Source organism: Pezoporus occidentalis, unplaced genomic scaffold, assembly GCF_034315485.1.
Source record: "Pezoporus occidentalis ecotype Australia unplaced genomic scaffold, CSIRO_AGI_Poc_V1 ctg10, whole genome shotgun sequence".
Lineage (NCBI taxonomy): Eukaryota > Metazoa > Chordata > Aves > Psittaciformes > Psittacidae > Pezoporus > Pezoporus occidentalis.
The window spans coordinates 2,074,600-2,095,251 of record NW_026912779.1 but is presented as its reverse complement, the minus strand read 5'-3'; the positions used below and the strand labels follow the sequence as shown (position 1 = coordinate 2,095,251).

Sequence of the window (20,652 nt, the reverse complement as noted above, 5' to 3'; positions counted from 1 at the left end):
ATGCAAGTGAGGTCAAGGACTGTAATCAATCAGTTGGTTTGTTACAAAAAGACTGTTATTATAAACAAGGAAACTGTTATAAAAAAGAGATAGTGATAGGGCAGACTGGAAGAAAGATAGAAATAAAGCAAGGATTTGGGTTGCAGAGACAGAGTCACTACCATGGATCCAGCAGTGTCCTGGGGGTCTGTAGTTGTCCTTGGTGGTGGGGGTCCTCCAGGGTCCATAGTAATTGTCAGAGGTGGGTGTCCCAATGGTCATTACCTTTTCCCCCTTTTATTATGAGTTGGGGGGGAATACGTCTGTTCTTAACGTCATGTACTGCACTGGTAGACCAGTTTCACTGACCTTGCAGCCAGCTCTTCAGCTGCATGTCTGTAGCAATTCCTCACACCAGTCCTTGAGGTAATGGATGAAAGAGTCTTAACTCCTCCCACCCATCTCTCAGACAATGGACAGTGGAGTCCCACCTCAGCTTCTCATGCCCATCTTTGAGACAGCGGATGGTGGAGTCTGATTTCATAGAATGTTTTCCTTGCAGATGCTCTGGAGTGTGACTCACAAGCCTTTGCAGCTCAGATGGTTTTGCAGAATGAGCTACCAGCAACCCCTTTGTCTGTCCTTTGTGTGATATTATTGAATAAGCTCAAGGTAACCCATACCTTAGAGTAACTACTACTGTAAGTTCCTGCAATCGGTGTTTTCACACTTGTTTCCCATCTGTTAACAGCAACAGAAGTTACCTGTGCAAGAACAGGTTTATCGCTGTCTCACAAGAACATGAAGACAGCAGTGGTGTCAAAGATGTGGAACTAAGAATTTATGTCCTAAGAAATCTTGGGCTCTAACTGCCCATTTTTTAACTCCTCCACACTGATATCTGAGGCACTCTTTAGGATTTCGTTTCTATGTTAATTTCCCATTTGTACTATTGGTATATGAACAATTTGTATTAAAAATGTGTAAAGATCTACAGAATCACAGAATCCACAAGCTGTTGGAAAAGACCTTTCAGACCATCAAGTCCAACCATTCCCCTAGCACTGCCAAGGCCGCCACTAACCCATGGCACTGAGGGCCTCATCTACTTGGTGTGTGGACACTTGCAGAAACGGTGACTGCAGCCCTGCCCTGGGCAGCCTGTTCCAATGCCTGAGCACCCTCTGGGGCAGGAATTGTTCCTCAGCTCCATCTAAACCTGCCTGGTGCAGCTTGAGGCTGTTTCCTCTTGTCCCATCCCTTGTTCCTTGGGAGCAGAGCCCAGCCCCTCCTGGCTCCATCCTCCTGTCAGGCACTTGTAGGGAGCCATCAGGTCCCCCCTGAGCCTTCTCTTCTCCACACTGAACCCCCCAGGTTCCTCAGCCCTTCCCCATCACACTTGCACTCCAGGCCCTGCACCAGCTCCACTGCCCTTCTCTGGCCCTTCTCCAGCACCTCAATGTCTCTCTTGTAGTGAGGGCTCCAGAACTGAACACAGGATTCGAGGTGCAGCCTCACCAGTGCCCAGCACAGGGGCACAACCCCTGCCCTGGCCCTGCTGCCGCACTGGTGCTGATCCAGACCAGGTTGCTGGGGGCTTCTTGGCTGCCTGGGCACGAGCTGCTCGTGTTCAGCTCCATCACTCAGCACCCCCAGGTCCTTTTCCATGGGCAGCTTTCCAGGCACTCTTCCCCAGTCCAGGAGCGTTGCATGGGGTTGTTGGTGCCCAACACAGTGGTATGTTTACATACTCATTAGGAAAACATAGTGCTATGCAAATGATAAAGTTTTTGTTCTTACAAGATCTAAATTTTCTAGTAAAGCTTTTGAAATGAGGAAGTGGAAAGCCTGAGCTTTTATGACATTTGTGTTTTGAATTCTTGTGGTTGCACACTAATTTTTGTGTTGATGCTGAAGTAAGAGCTGTTACAATATCCAGGAAACTCCAGTGCCCTCTGTTGTGAGTGCTCTAAAGGGAGAGCCATCTGAAATACATGGCTGTGGAAATGCTGCTGAAGATGATGAAAAAGCCTGGCGATAATCTGATAGTCATTAAGATTAAAGATGAAGATTAAGGGCCCAAATCGGCCATTTGGAGATACGAACTAGGGGACTTCAGCTGATCTCTGTATGCCAGCAGGGCAGCAGGATTTATCCTGGATTTTCTCTTCTGATTTTAACCAATTTGAATGAATTCAGTTTGGAAAGGAGCTCGGTTCTACACATCTCCAAAGCATAATCATTGTTAGCCCATTTAGTCCTGTTTGCAGCTGCAGGTTGGCTGAATTAATAAATCCAAGGTGACATCTTAGTCACATAGTTTGGGCTAATGTATTCCAAAATGTACTTTGTTTATGGTATTTTTAGGAAGGTGGGGATGAGCATTAGGAACGAAGCAATTACCCATTTAAGAATCCGTGTCCTAATTTTCCTGGATTTGTATTAATATATATGAGAAAAAAGATGCTAAGCTTACTCCTTTTCTTCTAAAAGTGACTGTGTTGGATGTGCATTTTGTATGTGATCTCACTTCCTTTCCCTGCATTACTTTTTCTATGTTATTTCTGTCCATGCTTACAAAACAGGAAATTCTGATAGCAGTAAACTGAAGAAAACAACATAATAAATGTATCTCCCTAAATGTCTTAACATGCTAAAACCAAAGAAAGCTGTAAAAGGTAAATTAAAGTTTGTGTAGGTAAATTATATGTAAATGCTGTTTACACATGAAACTACCAAAGTGATAAATTGCATCAGAGTAAATCATAATGCCACAAAGTTCAGTGGAGTAGAGGGAATAGCTTAGTTTGGGTTGCAGGTGGTTTACACTTACACGTTACAGTTGAGTATCTGTATAGAAGCATACGAATCGTGTGTATGGATGATGTTGTAGGCTGCTTACATGTAGTTTCTTTAGATATGTTCCGTACAGTGTACATCCTTTTTCTGGTGTCCTCTGCACAGCCTTCAGCTTGTGTGTATCAATAGCATCTGGTGTTCAGGTTGCAGGTTCTGGGTGTTCTGCCAAGACAGCTCATGCTGACCTGTAACCTGCTCCATTCAGTCTCCTCCTGAGGAACTCCGTGGGAATGAATACACTGTGTTCTGGATGTGCTGTTCAATAGGCAGTTCCTGCTCTCTGGGGGCATGTGGACCTGTGTGTAACCTGGCAATACAGTGCACCCAGGTGACTGGGGAAAGGCTGTGATGAGCCTTTGCATGCTGCTTAGAACCCAGGTGATTCACCTGTGGAACAGGTACAGATGCAGACCTTCCCTGGAGTGTGACTGTCTAGTAACTGAAACATCATCTGTACCATCCATAGAACCCCAGACTGGTTTGGGTTGGAAGGGACCTTAAATCTCCTCCAGCTCCAAGCCCTGCCATGGGCAGGGACCCCTTCCACTAGAGCAGATTGCTCCAAGCCCCTGTGTCCAACCTGGCCTTGAACACTGCCAGGGATGGGGCAGCCACAGCTTCTCTGGGCACCCTGTGCCAGCGCCTCAGCACCCTCACAGGGAAGAGCTTCTGCCTAAGAGCTCCTCTCAGTCTCCCCTGTTCTGGCAGGTTCAAGCCATTCCCCTTGGCCTGTCCTTACAGGCCCTTGTCCAAAGCCCCTCTCCAGGTTTCTTGTCGACCCTCTTAAGGTACCTCTCTTTAAACAATATTTGTGCTAAAAAGTTGAAGAATTAGGTTTTTTTGGCAATGTAAATTCTTTTGCCTTAGTGTTTGGTTATGTCCACTATAATATTCAGGTCATTTTTGTATTATAACAAGTTACTCCTCTTTCTGCATTTGATTCCTGACTATAACCCCTTTCCTGTACATGTTGTTATTGAATTCTACTATGCTGCTGTCGCACCACTTTTGCACTTTATCGTGATCGTTTTCAACTGCCATAATGTTCTTTGAAGTTTTGTGTGTGTTGGTTTGATTTTTTTTTTTTTTTTTTTTTTTTTTCCTCTTTTCCTCCCCATTTTTGCCAGTGGCAGTTCTGGTAAGAGTGTTCTGTATTCCATTGTCTAAATCATTAATGACAGTGTTGACCGAAACCAGACCCAGCAGACACACACCCCTGCAGGAACCTCCAGTGTGACAGTGAGAACTTAGTAGTTTGAGTGTAGTGTCCCAGCCAGCTGCACACTTACCTGGCAGTAATGTCATTAAACAATGCCATAATATCATTAAATAGCCAAAGTTGTGTTGGGCAACTGTATTAAGTGTCTTTGTAGAAGTTAAGATGCTTCACACTGACCATAACTTTTGAGTTCTGTACAGGGTGTTGTGGGAGAGCTGCACTGATTCTGCATTGTTTTCCCTGAAAAATGGTGGTTGTCACCCTGTCTTGTATGTGACTAATAACTTGGTATATTACGAGGTACTGAAAAAGGGTGACTCATCTGCATTTCCTCAGATCTTTTCTGCTTTGTGAAGGAAAAAGGGATTGGTTTCCTCTTTGAAGCCAGGGGAAAATCTGGTAGTATGTGAGAATACGTGACAATAACTCCAATTAATAATGCCTTTGTTGACAGATTTCACTGAGCTGTAAATAACTGTGAGATAATTTAGTGTGTGCTGGCATGATGGATTTCATATTGCTTATTGTTCTGAAAGTTATGTTCTGGCCTTGTGCCTCATGATAGTTAAATAGCATCATACAGCTTTCCAGTATATAGACATTCGATAATGTAGCCAGGCTGAATTCTGTTATTGGTAATTGTCTGCATCAGTGAGAATGATTCCTGATGTCTGCAGTGTGTGTGCTGGGATATTTACATTACAGCTGTGCTCTGCTTTCTGTATTCTGTCAGGGAGAAGTGCAGAGCCAGAGCCACAAAAACTTTCTTCTCGTATTCATTCTCCTGTTATTGTGATGGGTGCTCCCAATTACATGTTGCACTAATAGCCAAAAAGGGTGCTAAGCTGAGTAGCTCTATCAGAGACACATGTTTCAAGTTACTGTTTCTTTCTGCCTTTGGCAGTCACTTCTACAGCTCCTCCTTTACTTGCGGAGGGGAAAAAAAAGAAAAGAGGCATGGTGACGAAGACAAGAAGCTGTTATGCTGGCACATTGACTGTATCATTTGTTTTATAGAGAGCACATTAGAGATTAATGTTCAGTGTGTTTAATTTATCCTTTCTTTTTCCAGTAATCCAAAGTCTGCTAATCAGAGGATAAACAAAAAAGTGAACAACGATGCATCACTAAGGATTCAAAACCTGTCTATTTTGGTGAAACAAATAAAAACTTACTATCAGGTCAGTAGTTGTTTCTTGTATTGTGCTTTGCCTGGAATTGTTTTTGAGTATTCTTTTATAGTTATGCCTAATAACAAAAATAAGAATATTTAGAGATACTTCATGGGTGGTGTATAAATCTGGTCACGTTCTTCATCATGGTTAATTTGCAGCTATGGTAGTAGTCTGGAAACACTTGGATGTGAGCAATGATGATCTGTTTATATAATAAATATTCTGCATGTTTGAATACTCATAGTACATTAAGCAGTATCGGTTGGTGTTTTTGAGTTGTAGCAAGTTTTGTGCCTATTAGAGAAGTCATCGCATGTGCATTTAGTGTTATCATTGGAATCTTTGTAAGAGAAATGTGATGAAATTTATTGGGCTTAGAATTGATTTAATTTTCAGGAGGAAATGTCAGTGAGGTGACAATGATCAAATAGGAATTCATAGTAAATGCAGTGATGATCTAATCTAGAGCTGTAAAATGGGCATTGAATTTTTGTGTGTTTTGTGTAATAGGTAAGAGCTGGTACCATCCCTTCTAGCCTGGAGAGAGTGGTGTACACATGGGCACGCTGTAGTAGAATCATAGAATGATTGGGGTTGGAAGGGACCTTAAAGCTCCTCCAGCTCCAGCCCCTGCCAAGGGCAGGGACACCTTCCACTAGAGCAGCTTGCTCCAAGCCCCTGTGTCCAACCTGGCCTTGAACACTGCCAGGGATGGGGCAGCCAGAGCTTCTCTGGGCACCCTGTGCCAGTGCCTCAGCACCCTCACAGGGAAGAGCTTCTGCCTAAGAGCTCGTCTCAGTCTCCCCTGTTCTGGCAGGTTCAAGCCATTCCCTTTGGGCTGTCCATACAGGTGCTTATCAATAGTCTGAGGTATTGTAAGACTGTTGCAAGGTAGGAATACACTGCAGATATCATCAGTATCCCTTGTAGTGTGTCCTTTAGTGCCCTTCCACACTTCTCTGCTCCTTTTTGCCAGAAGAGTCTACATCTGGGAGAAAATCTTTGATCTGCTTCTGGCAGTGCATCATGGCAGAGCCTGCACTGATGTATGCTTTGCCTCATGTGTACACACTTAGTGTGTTTTCAGAAACTCCAAAGCACACTGCCAATTCCCAGCTGTCACTTCCTGCAGTGGTCAACCACTGTATGTCTTTCTAGCTCACACTTTACACATATGCATGCTTCACATTGTTCTTTACTTGGCAGCTACTATACGTGGATCTAAGTGCTGCTGCAAAGGCCCATATGCTTCTCTATTTCCTGATGGTAATAATTTTCAACCAGGCATTAGTGTTTCACAACTGGTCGAACACTGGCAAGATTGATCTTACTTTGAATACAAAGCATTCCCTGTGCTGCTTTGGCTTTATAGTATCAGCAATGCTATCAGGCAGAATTGCTTGCGTTTAGGTAGCTTATCTTGGAATGACTCCAAATCTTTGTTAGAAATGTTTTATTATAGCTTTTTTAAAATAAAAAAATATCCTTAATAAATGTTAAAATGAGGCACCAGGCCTTTAGTGGTTCAGGTTTGTCCTGCGTAAGTGTGAGCTATATGGAACTGCATACACTTTCCCCCTCTTTCCCTCCTCACTCTCTGAGGCTTGTGAGATGCCAGCCTCCCCACACAGTACAAGTGAGGCTACATGCAAGCACTGCGGGTCTGGTATTTGAGTAGGAGTAAAGACATTTAGTAGCCAAACTGCAACACTTGTTCAAATGTAAAATTGCTTTTTCCATGTGTTGATGGTCACTCAGCGATGCCCACATGTGTGCAGGGAGCTTTACACATTGTGGTAGTTCACTGGGTTTGGAGAGCAGTGATGAAGGATGGGCTGTAGGCTTTGTTGCCTCTCAAGCGTAGTGCAGCCTAGCACATGGAGTGTTTCCCCACAGCCACTGCATGGGTTAGCAGGGTATCATAGCATGCTCAGTTTCAAGAAGGGGTCAAGTTAGTTCCTGTCACCTGTAAAATTACCCAAGGCAGAAAAGCTAGTGCCTGATGGATGCCTTGTAATCAGGCTGAGAGGCCACTCCTAGCCTGGGGTACACCTTGGCAGAGCAGAGGCATGAGCCCTCACACCTGAGGGCTTCAGAAAGCTGTACAGGTACATTGCTAGGTGTATGTTCTCAATGGGATGCCTGAGATCTGAGAGTCGTCAAACATATAAATAATGACTGTCTTGAGGTACAAGAGTAAAGAATGTCTGGAATGTTGCAGTAGCAATAAGATATTAATTGTAAGGGGGCTTTTAATTTTTAGCATTATGTTATCCTAACTGCTAAATCTAGAGAGAGACCTTTTTGTGGCCTTTCAGTACTTAAAAGGGGCCTATAAGAAAGATGGGGAGAGACCTTTTAGCTGGGCCTGTTGCAATAGGATGAGGGGTGGTGGTTTTAAACTAAAAGAGAGAAGATTCAGGCTGGATGTGAGAAAGAAATTCTTACAATGAGGGTGGTAAAACACTGGCACAGGTTGTCCAGCTGCACCATCTCCAGAGGCATTCCAGGCAAGGCTGGATGTGGTTCTGGGCAACCTGATCTAGTTGAAGACATCCCTGTTCATTGCAGGGAGTTGGACTAGATGAGCTTTGGATGTCCTTCCCAACCCAAACTATGCTATGAACTTTTTATTGTGAGCTTGTCCGTGCTAGTTTGTTCTATGTGTTTTTATACCACCTGTGGAAAACATTTGTTTAGCAAATTATTCCATTAGTGTGTTAAATATATTTATCAAAAAACCTGCACTTGCACAACATTGAAAATTAGAATGTTATGTGAGATTATACAAGGGTTTTGGTTCCTGTGTCAGCTTTGTTCTTCTTTGTAGTTAGGATTGCAGGTCTTTTTACCAAGGAAGCTGCTTTATTTGCTTTCAGCATCTTACTAGGTCCCAAACGAGTCTTTTGAGCCTGTAGGTGTGTGGAGGTGTTCTCAGCAGCTGATTCAGGAGAACTGATCCCCTTATAAGTTTTGGTGGGCTTGGGAGGTTTAATAGTGAGCCCCATGAGTGCCTTGTCAGCCTCATTTGGCAGATGATGTGCAAATCTTTAATAGAATAAATGCTAATGAACACTACAAGTTTGTACAAGCAGGATTCTGTAAATAGGTTTAGTTTATTTTTACAGGTTAAACAACAGTGAAATATGTGAATTTTGGGACACACGAGTTCCAATTGCAGGTTTTTAATAGAATAAACACAAATGGAGAGCAGTTGCAGCAAGCTTACTGATGAAGTTAGCACCGTGTGACAGAAAAGGTGGCAGACATCTTTGAAGCAGGGTAAAGGTGTTGTAAGAAGAGGTGATAATGGCATTGATCCTTAGAAGATACATCTTTTGGTTACCCCTGCTTGTACTGTGCTTCACAATAAGAAAAGCTTTATAATAATAATACATAATGATAAGCATCATGGAATTATTTGGGCTATTATAACAAAACAAAAAAGCCGCCAAGTCCCCACTTCTTAACATATGTAATTTTCATTTGTAGTATCTATAAATACTCATTGAATTCCTTATATTTTACCTGTTCTTTATTGATTTAAAACTTCCTTTGGGGCACTTCATATTTGTTTTTTTTTTTGTTTGAAAATTGGCTTTGTTGAGATCTCAGGATACGAAAGTAATGTTTGAAATTCATGATGTTTGAGTAGGTCAAAGCCATTTTCTCCCTTCTCATAATGTCTTAGGTGTGTGCAATCAGAGTATGTGTTTTTCAGTCTAGTATTAATTCAGATATGATTTTTTTATGTACCCCCATTTTCAAGAAGGGGAAATTGGATGACCTGCGGAATTACAGACCAGTCAGTCTCACCTCTGTGCCTGGCAAAGTCTTGGAGCAGATTCTCCTGGAAGGCATGCTAAGGCACATGAAAATCAACAAGGTGCTTGGTGACAGCCAGCAGGGCTTCACTAAGGGGAAATCCTGCCTGGCCAACTTGGTGGCCTTCTATGATGGGGCTACAGAACTGGTGGACAGGGGTAGAGCAGTTGATGTCAGCTACCTGGACTTGTGCAAAGCGTTCGACACTGTCCCACACAACATCCTTGTCTCTGAATTGGAGAGACATCAATTTGATGGATGGACCACTGGGTGGATAAAGAACTGGCTGGATGGCCGCACACAAAGAGTTGTGGTCAATGGCTCAGTGTCCGGCTGGAGACCAGTAACGAGTGGTGTCCCTCAGGGATCAGTGTTGGGACCGGTCTTGTTCAACATCTTTGTTGCTGCCATGGAGAGTGGGATTGAGTGCGCCCTCAGCAAGTTTGCCGATGACACCGAGCTGTGTGGTTCGGTTGATACCCTGGAGGGAAGGAATGCCATGCAGAGGGACCTCGACATGCTTGTGAGTGGGCTGATGCCAACCTCATGGAGTTTAACCATACCAAGTGCAAGGTCCTACACCTGAGTCAGAGCAATCCCAGGCACAGCTGCAGGTTGGGCAGAGAAGAGATTCAGAGCAGCCCTGCGGAGAAGGACTTGGGGGTGCTGGTTGATGAGAAAATGAACATGAGGCGGCTTCAGTGTGCGCTCGCAGACAGAAAGCCAACTGTATCCTGGGCTGCATCAAAAGGAGCGTGACCAGCAGGGTCGGGTAATCCTGCCCCTCTGCTCTGCTCTCATGAGACCTCACTTGCAGTTCTGGTGTCCTCAACATAAAAAGGACATGGAACTGTTGGAAAAAGTCCAGAGGAGGCCACGAGGATGATCAGGGGCTGGAGCACCTCCTGTATGAAGACAGGCTGAGAAAGTTGGGGCTGTTCAGCCTGGAGAAGAGAAGCTGCGTGGAGACCTCAGAGCAGCTTCCAGTGTCTGAAGGGGGCTATAGGGATGCTGGGGAGGGACTCTTCATCAGGGACTGTAGTGATAGGACAAGGGGTAACGGGTTCAAACTGAAACAGGGGAAGTTTAGATTGGATCTAAGGAGGAAGTTCTTTCCTGTGAGGGTGGTGAGGCACTGGAATGGGTTGCCCAGGGAGGTCGTGAATGTTCCATCCCTGGCAGTGTTCACGGCCAGGTTGGTCAGAGCCTTGGGTGCCATGGTTTAGTGTGAGGTGTCCCTGCCCATGGCAAGGGGGTTGGAACTGGGTGAGCATAAGGTCCTTTCCAACCCTAACTATTCTATGATTCTGTGTGTTACACTAACTGATATACAGGTATGTGTGATATTACAGGTGATAATTTCTACAGGTGTTTTCCAAGAATATTGTCATTTTTCAAATTTGGCACAAAATGAGTTGACTTTTAGGTTAGATTTTTAGTTTACAATATGACACCTGATTTGTGCCTTTTGGATGTAAAAAAAGGGGTGGTTTTGGAATACATTGCTTATGAATATGGACATTTTATCTGTTGATGAGAATGTCACTGTGGAAAAACAAAAAGCTGCTGATGGGATGGCATCTGCTGTGAATAAACATCTGGGAACAGGAGGAAGACCATTCTGCTTCAGAAGAATTAGGCTCTGTCTAGACTGGGGATTTGACCTGATTACAGCCACTACTGGCTGACAGGGGCTATGCATTGATGCAATCTGTGGAATAGGTGGGCAGAGCTGCTGCTTTGAGCAAACTAAACTCTGCTTGATCATGCAAATAAGGGTTTGTACCTTTATAGTTAGGATTTTGCCAGCATAACTGCAGCAAACCCCCTACTTTTCACGTCCATGTTTTGGCAGGGCCACTGAGACAATAGACATGAAATAGGGGAAATTGATCTTTGGGACTGTAAATGGAACTGAGAGCCAATAAAATAAATCTTATATCAATGAGCCAGCAAGAGAAACATGATCACTCATAACTTAAAGGGGTTTGCTACCTTCTGAGACACGGGCTGTAGTTGACTCAAGATCCGTTAGCCAGCTCATTGCCATGAAAGGGTTTTACAATGTTGTGATGATCTTGCAAACCAGTGAAACAAGGCTTTTGTACAAGTAATTCATAGTTGTAAGTTTGGCTTGTTGTTTTTCTTTTGAATTAGAGTCCAAATAATTAAGTATTGAACATGTGTGTATTAAGACCGGAAACATTTTAAACTACTTAATGTAATACAGTGTATGTAATGTAATTTCTCTTCAGTGATGGTTAGTATTTGATGTTTGTTTTTATTCAATGCATATGATTAAAACAATATTTTAATTAACTTTTGTAGGAGAATTTGCAGCAGCTGATCATGATGTCTTTGCCAAATGTATTAATAATTGGCAAGAATCCTTTTTCTGGTAAGTTTGGTTTTAACTCAGATGAAAATTCACATACTTATTATACCATTTCACTGGAAATAGCATTCATGTAGGACTGAGCCTTTCAACAGAAGGTTGTGTAAATACTTGTAGCAAATAAGGGGTTTCATAATGATGAGTAACATTTTCTTTGTTCACACCGAGGTCCACACTTTACAATAATGTGTTCTGTCCAAACCTCAGCACTGGCTGTCATTAGGATTTATACTGAAAGGAAGTGCATTCCCAAGCAACCAGTGAGCCACTGAGACAACAAAGTATAAGTTTCATGTGTTCCCAGTTACCACACTTTCAACTTTCTTTACCTGAGCCCCCCTGAGAGAAGAAGCAGTTCAATGCATCTCACATGATCCAAGTCCTAATCCTTGTTTTTCCTTCCCCAAAACTCTCCTGCTTCTCTTGCATCATTACCTGAAAAATATTGCAATGACCTTCTTGCTTTCTCCCCTGAACTGATACTGTCTTCTCCATGCTCCCACCTTCTCTGCTTCCAGCTCTGAGAGTTGCAATTTTCAGACCAAGAAAATTAGCCTGTGTGGACCCAGCTGACTATCCACAGCCACTTGGGAATCTCTGCACCATGCTCTCAATTCCAGAAGCACGGAGCAGACACACCTGGCCTGCATGGAGCCACTATGGATTGGGCAGAATTTATTTACTTGGGTCTAATGTGTCCCAGGTGTTCTACTTCTGATGTTCTAGCACCTCAGCAGAGAGGTTAGGAACTACTCTAACAGGCTGTGTAGCTTCCCCTGGCTGTTTTTATTCATTTAAGATGTCTTATATGCCATGCTTCTGTGTATGTGGGACAAGATTCTTCTCATGAGCAAGAAGCCCCATCTGTGTTACTTTGCTTTTCAGTTCCAGGGTTCATAACATTGATACTTTCCATATCTCATCTGCATATATGCCATTTCTGTAGGTATCCTGATTTGTTTGATTTTTCACTTGCTGCTTTTGAATATTGCTGCTTTTGCTTCAGAGGTCACAGCCTTTTAAGTTTCTCTATGTGTAGATGCTGTAGTCTGTCATATGCGCAAAGAAGTGTGAATGTGGACTCTTCTTTTCCAAAAGCATAGAATGCATTGTGCTTTTATAGTTTGATTCCAGGCTTTCTTAAGGTTTTCAAAAGCCTTCATGGCTTTGCCTAGAAACCAGATTTAGTGGAAAAACAGATTAAAAAACCCCAGGTCATAGTATTGTTTTTGCAGTGATATTTTTTAGTCTCTTCAAGATGCTGAAACAAAACTTGTCTTAACAATATTTTATCGTATAAGATGAAGTCTTATTTAAAATGCACTACAAACCCCCACGGAGCTAATGCAGTAATCAGTTGTATACATAGAAATCTGTTCTTTAGTCATGAAAACAGAGGCTTCTTCCTGTTTGGGGACCTCAGCTAAGTCTATGCAGCTTTTGTGGTTTGGCAGCTCGAACCTCTGCTGGTGTATGCCCTGCTCTCCTGTGGAGATGTTACTGGATTTGTGAGAAAATACAGACTTTACTGTAGCATAGCCCACATATTGGAAAAAGAAGTGCTGTGTACATACAGTATTCCTGAAGATGTTTCAGATTCCTGCCTGGGTTCATCAGAGAGTTTGATCTGAATCAGAAGATAGACCTGGTCTCTTGGGTGCCATCCAGAACCTTTCCCCTTTGAAACTTAGGCCTGCTCTCGCAGTGTCAGCTTGAAGTGGGCCTCATCCCTACAGGGATTTTAAAGCTTTTTCCTTTGGTGGGAAGTGTAGTGAAATCAAACCTCAGTGACCTTTTCAGAGACTTGCTGTGCAAATCTGATTGCACCAAGGCCAGTCCCCATAGTAAAAGTCGATTCTCTGATAATGATTTGGATTTGGTCCACTAAAGCTTAGGCTGTAGCTGTGATTTTTCACAGGGATGTCTCCCAGTTTTTCCCCTTTGCGCTTCAGGAATGATTATTAGAGAAATGCCAGAGGATGACAAATTGCAGAAGGCCAGGGCAGGTACGATCTCAGGAAGAGAAACGTGTTTGGCTGTATCAGAGGCAGTTGGCTAACCAGGGAAAATGCAGCTAGAATGCTAGATTTGAGCTGTGGTGTAAAAAAGAGGTCATTAGAGACTTGATCAGGAAACATTTCAGTGGAGCTAATTGGCAGGAAGCCAGTTGGAGGAGAGAACTGGAGGAGAAGTGCTACAGACTGTGACTGTAAATGTGAAGTTAAATTACAGAGGAAAAGGAGAAAGAAGATAACAAGGTGAATGTTCTTTAATGGGGGAAGAGGGAGGATTAAAACAAGTTTGTGTTTCTGAGGGAGCAAGCCTGAGGAGGATGGACAGCTACAGAGGGGATGGAAGTCAGGGATAAGAGTGAGTGCAAGGAAGATCAAAGGAGGACAGGGTAGGATAGGGACAAAGTTCAAGTAGCAACTTGGAGGGTGTGGGAGAGAATGATCTATTTTTGTATTTGTAATGGGGACAAAAAAAAAAGGAAGAAAACCATAGAAGATGCTTGGTAACAGTGGGAAGCTGAGGTTGTTCAGTATTTTGCCATGTTTCCTCAGGCAATATGGGGAGAGACATGGAAACAATATTCATGTAGGCTTTTAAAAGGTGGTCAAGAGATGCTGAAGCAGAGTGTAAAAGGAGGAGTTCAGGGATTGCTTTAAAAAAAGGAGAAAAGAAGTGCTGAATTTATTAGGATAAATGAATGTAGGATGCGAGATGCTTGGATGGATTCCTTCAACTGCAGTATCCTGGTTAACCTTCATTGATCAAGACAGGCAGCCAGGTGGAATTCCCCTTCTTTAGCTGAAGTAGTGAGCTTCTGATGAAATATGTTCCTTGATGTTTTCTGTTTCTGTGCAAAAAGCTTCCCAGCACGAGTCTTTGGGAGGCAAGAAGTCTCTATAAATGATTAAGGCTCTCCCATTTGAGCTCATGTTCTTTGTAACCTATTTACTTGACAAACCTCTTTTGGAAAACTTAAAAGTTCCATGTTCATAGGGATTATACACACTTCCCTCTAACAAAAGCAGGTTCAGTCAGTCTTGAAATATACTTAATATTATAATGCACACAGAACTGGAGCCATAAGGAAGGTGGAGAAGCTTAACATTTATCTTTCATCTCTGCTTTACGGCAGCAGGCTTGACTCTTCACTGAAAGCTAGTAATAAACATTGAGTTTTATGTCCTTTTAGGTGTTTTCTTGATTTCTTTTTAATTTCCTCTTTTGATCAAGATTGCCTCATATCTGTAACTTTTTGAGAAGGAGTTGACATTTAATTCGCTAGCAAAATACTGTGGATCAAAGCAAAAGACAGTTTGCTTGTAAGTGAATAGTTACATCTATCTCATGTGGAGGTTCATCCAAAATAGCCTTAGTTGACAAGTGTAGAAAAAGATTGCAAGTTGCCATTTCAGAAAGAAGGTTCCAATGAGTTTTCTTTTTGATGCTTATAGTCATCATAGAATCAACTAGGTTGGAAAAGACCTTTAAGATCATTGAGTCCAACTGTTACCCCTTGCGATCATTGGAGATAGTCTGTGATTACCAGCTGTGTCCTTCAAAAGAAGGGACTTCAGTAACTTAGATCAGGTTCCAGAATGACTGTGAATACTTTATTATATGCTAGACATTCGCTGTTTGGTATTTGGACTGAGTGTGACTCTTGGTATCAGGAGTAGTTATACCAGCTGTGTCACAGAGTTTTGCAGAACAGAAGTCAGGTTTCTAGCCAGACTCAGCATTATTATATTTGAGAGCATAGCTTTTGTCTGGTTAGCTAACAGGAAAATAAACTACTGGCTGAAACTCAGATTATATTGGAGAAAGGATCCTGTTAGGGTCTTTTTATTCCTAGATAGCCACATGGATAGTGTTTTCTGTTTCAGTAAAGCTAAATGATATGTGAGCATATAGAATTTAATTCCAACCAGCCCAAGCTATTTTGTCATCCTTAAATTGGTTGCTTTATGGCATTTACATTCTAGATACAGCATATATGTAGTAGCAAGATGAGGATGTTTCAAATGCAAAAAATAAGAAACATCTTCACTGTAATCTGTAAACGGAGTCCTTTAACTTAAGCTTCTTTAGGAGATTAAGATGCTTAAAGCCAGATGTGGAAATATATTTTGATTTTTAGATGTGCAGATTCTAATACAGCTTTAAAAATAATTCAAATGAACTCATCACCCAACTCTTACAGCCTGGGGGTGTCAGATAATTGAAGTACTTGTTAGAACTATCTTGAGATATCTGAGATTACAGTTGAAAATGTGATTGTAGGTCTCCAGAGCACTTCTGAAAATGTCACTCACAACTTCTGCCTTACAAAGGGCTGAAATGCTGTGGGTTTTTCCACTTAAAGATGTTATGGCTGTTAAGCTGTTTGTTAACACTGAAAGTTGGCAGTTGAATGGCAAAAAGGACTGAGTTGAAAGCTGGCAAAATGGGGTTTTATTCATCTTTTTGCTTTGTAAACTAGGTTATCATAAGTTACATGAAAACAAAGAGAAAACCTGGTGTTTTCTGAGGGGTAGGGCAGGAAGCTCAAATTCCTAGTTTACGCCTACCATTTTCTTACAGTTCTGTTTTCCTCTTAGAGCCAGGTACCGAAGAAATAAAAAAACTCCTTCTGCTTTTACTTGGTTGTGCAGTTCAGGTAAGTTTAATGATGTTGATGTCTGTGTGAAATAGTTTTAAGTGTTACAGATCTCTTTTCGTACTATTTTAATGCTTTGACCTTCCTTTCTGTATTGGTACTATTGCCTTCCTGGAAAATACAGATCTTACAGTTAAAACGGCTACAGCATCTCATGTTTTATTGTACAAATATAGCAAACTCTATGTACAATTTCTAATAGTTATTAATTGATTAATTGTAATATTGTTATTTACCTGATGCCATAAGGAAAGGAAGAAAATGGTGAAGTATTACTTCCAATTATCTTACTGATAAATCTTACTAATAGTGTTTCTCGTATTTAATGAACTTTTTGGATGAGCTGATGTTCTTATTAGGGAAATTTGTACCATTCAGCTAATTAAAGTGAAAAAAATAGAGCCAGTTATATGTTCATAACGACTTAAATAATTGAGTACTAAAGGAGGACACTGAAAAAATTCCTGTGGAACTCACTATCATAAAACGTGAACAAGTGTCTATTTTAAGAAATCTCTTCCTTGCCCCATTTCAATATCTGTTTTTTCTTTATAATTTTGGTAGTGTTGAAAGTTATAGTTACTGTAACACGGCATAAACCAAGTATTTATTGGTCTACAAGATTACTGGATAATAATTCAGTAATGTGATATTGTGTCAGCTTTATTATTTTAGCTCTTAGATATGCAAAGGAAGAATGAAAATACAGGTATATATGTAAAAATGTATATAAAATAGATGTCTTTATTTTTAGTGTCAGAAAAAGGAAGAATTTATTGAAAGAATCCAAGGTCTGGATTTTGACACTAGAGCAGCTGTTGCAGCCCATATTCAAGAGGTATATTGGGGTTTTCTGTGCTTTTAACTTATTTGGAGGTGGAATGTTGTGTTGTAGGAAGATTAATCACATTTGTTCAAAACCAAGTAAATCAAGTATGTGATTTGTATACCAAGTGGTTTTAGTAAGCCAAAAATGCCCTCATTTTTTAACGTGGTTCACAGAAACATTTCATGATTGAGGGGTTTTTGGCCTACATTGTTAAAGCAGGACCAGGGAGCAAGTTTGTTGCTCCAAGAAATTCTTATTGTAGTTTAGTGAATTTGTCATGTGCAAATTTATTTATAAAGTATACTTCTAATCCCATGTATGTGCTATGTAATAGATACTAAGTCATAGTCACCTTTTGCTTCTCATTTTGGTAGAAGTACAAGGTGCTACTTTGAAGTATTCCATTCCTACAGTTTAATCTATTTTAAATGGTTTTCCATACCTTGTCTAGAGAGTTTAACCCATAAAGTTTCAGCCTTATTTTCTTTATGCTTCCTTTCTATCTCATAATTTAAAGGGAATGGTTTTTCTCTTCCATTTCATTCCGTGCAGGTAACTCATAATCAGGAAAATGTGTTTGATCTCCAGTGGATGGATGTCATTGTACTGACACAAGAGTATGTTGAACCTCTCTTGAAAAATATGGCATTACATTTAAAAAGGCTTATAGATGAAAGAGATGAGCACTCAGAGGTATGGATGTGGTTTTTTGCTTAAGAGAAGTATCAGAAATTCTTCTAAGATGATCCAGCTTACCACTTTTATAACTAATAGTTTAATATGTGTTCTGCTAGCATATATAAGCAAGGATTCCTTACTGCCAGAAAGCTGTTTCAGGTAGAGTTGGTGTGCATACTAGTTGTTGAATACTGTGACAAACTCGGAAAGGTCATAGCAGATGATCTTCTCCATGTAACCAGAGTCTGTAACAACTTTAAATAACCTTCCTCTGTAGCTAGAAACAGAAAATCCAAAGCTGTATCAGCTGAACTTTCCAGGATTCACTAAACAGTTTGCAGGCCATTCACTGAAAGACGTCTGTCACATTACTGTATCCTGTTATACAGGTTTGAACTGGAGCAGGATCCGTACTAGGAGAAGGAGCTTTTACAAGCTTAGCATGTGGTACAGTCACTGTTCTGTGTGAGAATCAAGAAACAGAAGTGTATTAAATAAAACCTGCAATTTATGGTGGTCCCAGTAGAGTGTGGATATGTTCATGTTCCAGTTATTCCAAATGTTCCTTTGACATCAACTGTCTGTCCAGTTCACAGCCTTAATGAGTAAAACAGAAACTGGACAGTGAGGCCAGACAATGTGTGGTAATGCTTTTCTGCAACAAAAAGGAAAAGTAACTTTAAAATACAAGAGATCTTCATATTAGGATAACACCTTTATGTATAGGATGAACTAGGAATATTCCTATAGGGCTGATGCTTTACTCATTTGGCAAGGATGCTGTTGCTCACTGAACACCAGTTTCTGTAGAGATACATGTTTATCCTCATGTTCAAGGAATTCATGCCCTTTCATGACCAAATCCATTCTGAGCACTGATAGTTTTGTGGACTTAAAAGGTGAAATATGAGTAGTTTAAGAACAGTCAAATGGTACTGTTAGAGGTGTTTGCTTTTGATTTGCTTTAGGAACAGAGGTGTGTTTTAGGGCTTCTGACTTCTTCTAGGGCAAAACTTTTCCATTATTCTTTGATTAATTGAGGCAGTGAATTATGGCAGTTTCTGACATAAAAGGCTCTCTGAATGCAGTTTTGTATTGCTTTATCTCTTTATTTTTAAAACTCCTTAGACTATCATAGAACTCTCGGAAGAACGGGACTGTCTCCGTTTCCTACCTCACGCATCAGCAGCACAATCACCTTGTGGATCTCCTGGCATGAAGCGCACTGAAAGCAGACAGCACCTCTCAGTAGAGCTAGCAGATGCCAAAGCAAAGATAAGAAGGCTTAGGCAAGAGCTGTGAGTACATGTACATCACAGGAGTGTGTTCAGAATGACAGGGATTTAAATGTTGTTTATTTCACACAGTAGTAGTTCCCTCTAGACAAATCCTTCGTTCTTTCAGGTGTTAAATTACAGTTTTAAATGCTTTTTTTTTGCTTACTGCACCCCAGGAAGCATAGTTTATAATGTGAACATATCTGGGGACCAGTGTGACAAATGCAACTTTTCATCTGTGTTTGTCTTAATTTGTCTTATGAATTATATTAATGCTTTAACCATAAACACATGGAAATCAGTGAACTGGTGCTGTGCTAATTTTGTGCCTTTTGTACTCTGAACTGACTGTGTTTGAGCAATCCCTTGAGCATGTTACAATGCAGTACTGAGCTCTTTGTTCTACATAAACTGTTTGTCTTTTAGAAAAACGGCTAATCTAATGCAGCCTTGCCTCTTCTCTTACATATTGCCTCCATATTGTTGTTTCAGAGGCAAGTTCTTTGTGCTTCCTCTGTTGTTCATTACCATTAATGACTGTCTGACTGTAGTTTTAATGTATCTGTGTTTATATATGCTTCTAAGACAATAGCTCTGCACTTGAGGCAGTTATGGGGTGACACTCAAGAACAATTACATCGCAGGCAGGTAGGGACTGAAAGCAAGAGATGTGTCTTCAGCATTCCAGGATTAGTGACAAAAACATCCTTTTTAAAAGGAGATTGTGCTGTAGCGATTCCTGATCAGCAGCATGATTGAGTTACCTGTTTCTTGTTGGAAATAGAGTAAGAAATAGTCATCTGTGGTTCATTTATGGTTTATGAAACATCTTCACTTGTTGCAGATAGGAAGAATTTATCATTAATTTCCTGTCCCCCATCTCTTTGTTTCTTTCTGTGTAGAAGATCCCTTGTCTGCACAACACTTGTTTGCTCATGTCCTTCAGTGCTGTTTCACTCTACAGAGAAAACTGTAGAGTGCCATGCCCCTTTACAGATAAAAATGAAAGAAAGAAAGGGAATTCTGCAAACCAAACTCCTCTGAATCTCTTGACCCACTGCAAACCCGGATGCAGTGAAACAGACCTTAAGTTTACTGTCAGGGGTGGTCATTTATGTTTAAGGAATATATAGTTTGTAAAAGGAGTAAATTCCATAGCTTGGGTCAGTTATGGTTTCTTACAGTTTCCAGCTTTTACATTCATCTAGTTAAGGGTTTGCCCTATTTTCCTACTGATGGTGACCTCTTAGCTAGGGGTATATTCCCCTCCTTCACCTCATCCAAGTGAAAAATTAGTCCCGTTGTAACAAAGGTCTTTGTTTTTCACATTTTCATTAAAACCTCCTTTTATCCCTGGTATTTTATGAAGAAAGATAGTTGAGTAAGTGGGTACTTACTCTGTCTTCATAGTCTTGAAGCAAATCTGAGCAGTAGTGAAGCGTTAGAGAACAGTAACTGTCAAGTGGAGAACCTGTTTCTCCCTATAGCAATGTGTAATGTTGTTTTAGCAGAAGTCTGTGCAATCTGAACTTAAAATACAAACATCACATCTGAAGAGATTCAGTATGTAAAACAGCTGGATATAGTTTAGAAACAGCATAAATAAAGAGATTTTTCTTTCAATCCATCATATCTCATGGAGAGAGGAAACTGGTAGAATTAAATGGAAAGTTGAAGGTAGCAGAAGTCAATTACCAGCTCACTGGTCTGCTCTTAGCAGCGTTTGTGATCAGATCATCTCTAGCTG

The 20,652-nt window shown here is 41.1% G+C and overlaps 1 protein-coding gene across 16 annotated transcripts in view; it reads left to right on the top strand.

The window, feature by feature from the left end:
- The window catches only part of CCDC88A (coiled-coil domain containing 88A), an 81,981-nt gene that overhangs the window by 17,222 nt on the left and 44,107 nt on the right, over positions 1-20,652 (top strand). For 15 of the 16 annotated variants that reach the window (XM_062609278.1, XM_062609288.1, XM_062609269.1 and 12 more), the window contains exons 4-9: positions 5,130-5,238; positions 11,386-11,455; positions 16,063-16,121; positions 16,876-16,959; positions 17,503-17,643; positions 18,757-18,926. In XM_062609278.1, coding sequence (XP_062465262.1) covers positions 5,130-5,238; positions 11,386-11,455; positions 16,063-16,121; positions 16,876-16,959; positions 17,503-17,643; positions 18,757-18,926 — 633 coding nt within the window. Of the gene's footprint in view, positions 1-5,129; positions 5,239-11,385; positions 11,456-11,970; positions 12,194-16,062; positions 16,122-16,875; positions 16,960-17,502; positions 17,644-18,756; positions 18,927-20,652 lie in introns of those variants that run through there. The other variant, XM_062609225.1, reaches the window with a different exon arrangement.